We start from the raw sequence: 8,256 nt of genomic DNA on the forward strand, positions 1-8,256 counted from the left end.
TAACATAGAGGAGTATCGAACAGGATAATAATTGTTTGACACTATTATTAATTATTGGGACATGCTTGAAGGCGTTGTATTCTAGAAAATGACATAAAAACATCGATTTTTTATACCATTTCTTACCATAAACTGTTGATCTGGTCTTGTTTTACATTGATGTACAGCTATTCGGAAATCTTATTAAATAAACAAATAAGAATTAACTAATAAAAAACAAATAAATCAAAACATAACATTTGTTTTATACATAAATGTATCATATGTTTTTTATGTTTGCTTCTATATTATGAATTAATAAATGTAATGAATTTATTTTAATAAAAAAATGAATAAAAGACAATTTATTTTCAGCTTTTCAAGTTTCAGCGTTTCTGATTTATGTTCATAAAAGGTAATTTAAAAAAAAAGTTTCGGACAATGATCTCTCCATTAATATATCAATGTGTTTTAACAAATATTGCTAGTTTTCTAATGTATCATCAGCTGAATAGTGGTTTGTTTACGGACATGAGATAAATATAAAAGCAAGAAGATGCGGTATGATTGCATATGAGACAACTCTCGACAAGCTCAGAGACCAACTGCCACAGACATTAATAAATATATGTCCCCTTACGGCCTTCAGCAATGAGCAAAGCCATACCGCATAGTCTGATTTAAACGGCTCTGGAAAACTATGTTTCTAAATTTCACCGTTGATGAATTAAAAACAAAATCCAATGTCCCTGGCTTTCACATGTTTTGCTTGGAGTGTTACTGAGAATGAAATCTAGAAAGCGCATCTAACGCACAAAACTCATAAAGATTATTTTCATTTGTAGCGTAAAAGGCATTAGTTTTTTTTCCCGATTGAAATATATCTCTTTTTAGCATGGGGCGAAAAGCAAAACTGTTTCAGTTCTTAAACTGGTTTATCCCTTAACTTTTTTTAAAATCTATTTTGGGTTGCTTTCAAAATAAGTTATAACTTAAAATATGATTTGTAAAATTTACTGCATTCTGCTTTTGCTAAGCTTCCCTGCATCAAACAAGATGTAAAATGTGTAGGCCGTACTTAAACATTGACAAAGTAAACAAATCAACCCACAATATCAGTTCAACAAAAAGTGCAGCGCTTTCATCTTTAATTTCACATTTTCACATGAATCAATCTGAATGTCGCATAACTTTGAAAATAAAAGTTCATTCAACATTTTAGAATGTATAAACTAGTATGCTGTCCCTGACAAAGGTTGAATGTTACAAAAACAGATTAAGTTTCTTTATGGAAACAGTGAGTTATTAGAAGTTTATCAATTTGTTACCAGTTTAAACTGAGCATGAACGTGTTTTCATACCAGGTATTATTCTGTACCCACGTGACTATAATAGTGCACATGGAGATAATATTGTATCTGTAGCTGATCTCATCTTACTATTGAAATATAAAACAAAAACAGTGGGAGAAAAGACATTTTCTTATTCAAGCGATAAGAATATATAGTCTCCTAATCCTGTAAGAGAACATTTGATATAAAGACATGCATAAAGGCAACAGTAGTAGACCGCTGTTCGAAATTCATAAATCGATTGAGAAGAAAAAATCCGAGTTACAAACTAAAACTAAGGGAAGCAAATAGAATGTAAGAGGAGAACTACGACACAACAGAAACACAACACTAAAATGTACCACAAACAAAAACGAACTGAAATATAACAATGGCCATTTTCCTGACTTGGTACAGGACATTTTAAGAAAGAAAACAATGGTGGATTGAACCTGGTTTTGTGGCTAGCCAAACCTTTCTCTTTTATGGCAATTTTGAATATAACATTAAAATGACATATTACATGACAGGACTACAGTAAAAATAAATGGGAAAATATATAGGACAGAGAAACATACAAACAATAAATGTACCAGGTTTATCATTTAATACGCCAGATGCGTGTTTCGTCTACACAAGACTAATTAGTATGGTAAAAGATCGATGAATGAACACATCGATCTTTTACCACACTGAAAATTACCAAACGGAAGCGGAAATCGTACTATGCGACCGGAAAAGAATAACACACACAGCACCTATGTTGTTGTCTCTCCTCTGGAAGTAATTTAAGGGATATATATAAGTGAGCACAAAGATTTGAAAATCGTATGGTATATAGAATGTAGGACAGAAAGTCACAGGACAAAAAGTCACAGACAAAAATTCACGGACAAAAAGTCACAGGACAAAAAGTCACAATTCATTTTTTCTGATTATTTTCTTTGAATAAAAACCGCTTATTTCTACATAAATATTTTTGTATTTTTCTTGAACTATTGTATATTAACCAAAATTGTAAATAAAATGTATCAAAAAAATATCAAAGATGATTAAATAATTGTTAAAAAAACAAAATGTCGAAGTGGCTTGGCACTTAAATGGCTTCATGGTGCCAAGAAATCTTTCTTTTGCATGATTAAAACTAAATAAATCTTTAATTTTCAAGTATAATGACACATTTCCTAAACTTTAATATGAATATATGTATTAAAAAGTAAATATTTCAAGATATTTCTCTTAGTCTTACATATTCAAACAATTGTCAACATATTATTTGTGACTTTTTGTCCTGTGACTTTTTGTCCTACCAAATTTGTGACTTTATGTCCTGTGACTTTTTGTCCTGTGACTTTCTGTCCGTTTACCGGTATATACACTATATGGGGAAACATTTGATAAACATGTGAGGTAAAATCCCTCAACTACAAAAACAGTTACTGAATATGAACTTTACAAATGTAAATCTGTTATTAATGTATAAGAAGGGAATGCACACATATTACTTGGTTCAACCAACGTCTGCAGCAAAGTGTATACCATAATGCATTAACTACTCATGTATACTGTATCCTGGGTGCCTTCTTTAATAAAAAATTAATACATCAATTTTGGTTTAAAACACCACAAACAGATATTCCAAGAACGAATTAAGTTTCCCTTGTTATAACTAGATATATATTGAACAAATCTCTATAGTATGCATTTCAAATAAACTATAGTGCAAAAATGTCAGTCTGACTCCATCTAGTCTCGTCAACATATATATAGTCTTACTATATAAAACCTTGTTTTTTTCAATTGTTTAAAATTACTGGTATTATATTATTTCCTCACTCTAACTTTTTATTGAGGAAATTAAGAATAGTTGATACATTGATTACCCGCGATAAAAACATAATATTGATAAAGATACATGTATGAATGTAACTATAAATAATACTTTAAAGCATTTTAACATGATATAATGTAGTACATAAGACATGTGTTATAGCAATGTTAATGTTAGACGTTCATTTTCATGTTCAGGTTTTTAATCAAATTTCAGATTGAACCACTGCGATGAGTTCAGTTCTGTTCTGATAGATCTTGGAACTTATAACGTTTTTATGTTCTTTCTAGTAGAGCATTTCGTTTTTAATTAAGAGAGTAGCATATACTACTTGTAAATGATTCCACCAACGTAATGTCATTCTTCTGTAACGTGAAGTACCATTCACTAAGACTACAGTCTAAGATTAATTGTAACATTTAAGAGTTGCTAATGTATATATGTCTGACTAAGCAGCAGTTCCAATCTTTAATACAACAACTATATAAAGTTTTGTGATAAAAATGTCTCATATTTTTTTAGGGAGAGCATAAGACTAGGAAATGTTCTAATCTTCCTGTGTCAACCTCGCTAAGAAAATTCAGTATGGTGTGGAATAGTAAATTACGTTTGGACAAAATCTGAACAGATCCTCATTGACTGCAAGCGTATTTATCTAACTGTACTGGATTTATCTAAATATGAAATATAAATGAAAGATCGATAATGACTTATAATTTATTGGTCAGTCTTTTAAGAGCTATTTAGATAATAACTACCGTTTCAGATCAAAACTGGTTTACTAGCTAGAGGTAAGGAAAAATATCGTCGCGCTTCGCTTTTCTGCTCGTATATACAATTGAATATTGAGTAGATCTATACGTATAACTTATGTGTGTATCTAGATGAACTATTTTATACCCTTAAAACAGTCTGTGCTCTTTGAAAACTGAATGATAGCTACTCTTTTGTTTTTGGTGAGTCTTTTCCTCGAACCAGTCGAGTTTAGTCTCTTGTCGAAATGTTTTTTTTTACAGGACCACATATGAGATTTACACCAAGTTAATGTAGCTTGTGGTTGCTAAAAGGGTATACATTGGGTTTACTTTGGTTGTACCAGCATATCTTTTATGCAAAAGTATAGACTTTATGAACCAGAATAACTTAAATTCGCACGTTGTATAATATGAGCGATGCTGTCTCCCTGGTTCATTTAGTTGCGTAACTGGCCTTCACGCTGAATGATATATGTGATTATGTATTAAAAATGGAATTGATTTATATAATACTTCATCTTCATTCTGTTTTAAGGACATTAAACTGTTTGATGCCTTGAATTCGAATTTGATGAATGTTGCCTCGAAGGCTAGGAATATTCATATAAAAAACTGTTTATAATATTTAAAATCATTTCAGACATTCAATTCGAATAAATGATACTTTTTTATGCGTTAAATTCAAATAAGATAACTTTTTGCTTTAGGGCAGGACTATGCAGTGCAAATAATTGTTTCTGATGAAAAAACTTTTTGGAAGTATCTAAAAGTTTGAAGGAAACGGTCCAAATAAAAATGTGTGAGTTTTCAAAACAAAATGTACGTCTATGTTTTGATATAGGAAAATCCCCAAGCTAAGATTAAAACTGCATGGTAAAGAGAATTTGAGCACGTCTGAAGGAATTTTGTCAATATGATGATAAGTACTGAGGTATAATTGCCATTGAGACAACTACCCAAATGCCGTAGATGGAAGCTTCTTTGTTTTGAGGAGTTACATGTATATATAAACAGTGCGAACCGACCAAAATAAGACGAAAGATGTGAGCTGTTTTTGTAGCAATAGCTTTGATGTCTTGTCACGTTATATGAATAGGTTGATAAGCATAATAAATATATGTAAATAATGAGTTATGTGCTAACATTGCAATCGTCTAGACAGTGTTCTAGTTTGCAGAACGGATTATGTATTATCGAGGTGAAACATACAGGAATTTATCGCCGAGTCTCGCATTTCTACTCGTCTGGATGCTAAGAACAAATAATGAATTATTATGAGGGCAATGGCTGGCTATTCCGTACTATTGAACGCTTGTTTAATGGCATCATTCTTCATTTATGCTCGATATTGTTTACAACATATTTGTTCTTATCTCAACTTAATTATCATGATATAATCATCACTTAACCTTGGCTAATTGCTCTATAAGTGTAGTGATTTGTTTGATTGCACAATAAATTCTATGAACATAAGGCTTTAACTGAATGCTTGCTTTTCATATTTTATATTAAGTTGTTTACTGTTGTCAGCAAACAACTTTCAATCATTTTAACGTAGTAAATAGTAAATAGAATCAGGATGTGACAGAGGTCGAGGATGATACACAGGATATGACAGAGGTCGAGGATGATACACAGGATGTGACAGAGGTCGAGGATGATACACAGGATATGGCAGAGGTCGAGGATGATACACAGGATATGGCAGAGGTCGAGGTTGATACACAGGATATGACAGAGGTCGAGGATGATACACAGGATATGACAGAGGTCGAGGATGATACACAGGATATGACAGAGGTCGAGGATGATACACAGGATGTGACAGAGGTCGAGGATGATACACAGGATGTGACAGAGGTCGAGGATGATACACAGGATATGACAGAGGTCGAGGATGATACACAGGATATGACAGAGGTCGAGGATGCTACACAGGATATGACAGAGGTCGAGGATGATACACAGGATATGACAGAGGTCTAGGATGATACACAGGATATGACAGAGGTCTAGGATGATACACAGGATATGACAGAGGTCGAGGATGATACACAGGATATGACAGTGGTCGAGGTTGATACACAGGATATGACAGAGGTCGAGGATGATACACAGGATATGACAGAAGTCGAGGATGATACACAGGATATGACAGAGGTCGAGGTTGATACACAGGATATGACAGAGGTCGAGGTTGATACACAGGATATGACAGAGGTCGAGGTTGATACACAGGATATGACAGAGGTCGAGGTTGATACACAGGATATGACAGAGGTCGAGGTTGATACACAGGATATGACAGAGGTCGAGGATGATACACAGGATATGACAGAGGTCGAGGATGATACACAGGATATGACAGAGGTCGAGGATGATACACAGGATATGACAGAGGTCGAGGATGATACACAGGATATGACAGAGGTCGAGGATGATACACAGGATATGACAGAGGTCGAGGATGATACACAGGATATGACAGAGGTCGAGGAATGGATGATACACATGATATGATAGAGGTCGAGGAATGGATGATACACAGAGGAAAGCTACGAGTCTGATCATTGTCATTATTTTTTATTACATCAGAGGCCTTGAAGGTCCCGGGTGTAATGCCATCGCCTAATTTTCTATATATAGATATGCATATATAATTAGTTTTGGTTTTTTATCCTTGCAATGTACTAGTAATATATCAATATACGAGGGAAAAAAAGTGTGACTGTGTAATACATGTGATTCTGCTATGTTTAATGTACCTCTACTCTAGGAATCGGAGTATCCACCAATATTAAGCTAATTAAAGACACCAAAGATCGTCAAAAAATGTTAAGATGCACCGCAATGTTCTGAGTCACATGTACTCAGTCCGTGTATAAATAGAGGTCTGCAGTCCGTTGAAAGTCTTGTCTGCACATTAACATTGGTGGTTTAGGGTGGATGCTTGTTTGTTTGTTGTATGTTTTTTCATAATCCTCATCAAATATTGAATTCATTAAATAAGCTACCAGCATGGCATAAAATAACGGACGATCAAATCGAAAAGTACAAACAATTTTTACACGAACCTTTACAAATTTTGATTAAGAAAATGGACTCAGATAATGCAGATATTGATACTATATACAACGATATGGTGACTATTTTACATGCTGCCGCAGATAAAACAGTTCCGAAGTGTGGATTTAATCCTTTTACTAAACCGTATTGGACGGCTGGTGTTAAGATTGCCCACGAGAAGGAACGATCATTACGAAAAGCCTGGGTTATTGACGGTCGTCCTAGAGGTATGCATCACGATTCATATAAGTTATACAAGAGAGCAAAACATGAATTCCGAAATATACAACAGGCTGCGTATGAACAATATATACAACAAACTAACGATGACATTAATAAGGCAGCTGAATGCGATATCCGTCTTTTTTGGAAACTCATTAAGCGTAATAAAACTGTCTCGTCTAAAATTTATCCTGAAATAATCCAAGATGATCATATATGCAACACTCCCGAAAGCATCGCTAATGCATTTATGGACTACTTTTCGAAACTTTACCAACCTGACAGTGATGAAATGTATGATAATGACACGAAACAACAGATTGAACTTGATTACAATAAAATATTAAAATCTTGTTACGAACAAAACGTGTATTTACCCGGTGGTATTATCCAAGAAAGTGAAGTTGATGGTATAATCAAACTCTTGAAGCGTAGAAAAGCTAGTGGTCATGACAAAATTCAACATGAACATCTGTTGTATGGTGGAAATACTTTAGTCCGATGCTTAACGACGTTATTCAATCTAGTTGTGAGTAAAGGTCGTATCCCTTATGGATGGAAACTAGGTCTTCTTGTTCCATTATTTAAAGGCAACAATAAACCTAAGACTTCACCGGACAGTTACCGACCAATCACCTTACTTCCATGTGTTCTCAAAGTGTTCGAGCATATTATAAAGTCAAGATTGATGTTATATGTCTTCGATGGAAGTGTCTTTCCGAACCCTCAGCAGCAAGGTTTTCAGAAATATCTTGGATGTCTCACTGCATCTTTTAATTTACATGAAACTATATTTCATAATATTGAATTATTTAGTAAAATTTTTGTAGCATTCCTGGATAGCAGGAAAGCATTTGATACGGTATGGAGGCTAGGTTTAATGTACAAACTGTTTAAACTTGGTGTAAATGGTAAACTATGGTTAATTATTAATGACTGTCATTATAATACGAAAAGTGCAGTTATTGTCAATCAATGTCAATCAGATTTTTTCCCTGTATTAGAAGGTGTACGACAAGGAGGTGTGCTCTCAGGGTTATTGTATTTAGTTTTTATAAATGATTTAATTTGT

General features: G+C 33.6%; 1 protein-coding gene across 1 annotated transcript; it reads left to right on the forward strand.

Annotated features, from left to right (window-relative positions):
- Window positions 1-5,927: 5,927 nt before the first annotated feature.
- LOC134693626 (germ cell nuclear acidic protein-like) lies at window positions 5,928-6,416 on the forward strand. The gene has a single exon (XM_063554465.1). It carries the CDS (start codon window positions 5,928-5,930, stop codon window positions 6,414-6,416), a length of 489 nt encoding a protein of 162 aa, XP_063410535.1.
- Window positions 6,417-8,256: the final 1,840 nt, after the last annotated feature.

This window comes from Mytilus trossulus, chromosome 12 (genome assembly GCF_036588685.1).
Source record: "Mytilus trossulus isolate FHL-02 chromosome 12, PNRI_Mtr1.1.1.hap1, whole genome shotgun sequence".
NCBI lineage: Eukaryota > Metazoa > Mollusca > Bivalvia > Mytilida > Mytilidae > Mytilus > Mytilus trossulus.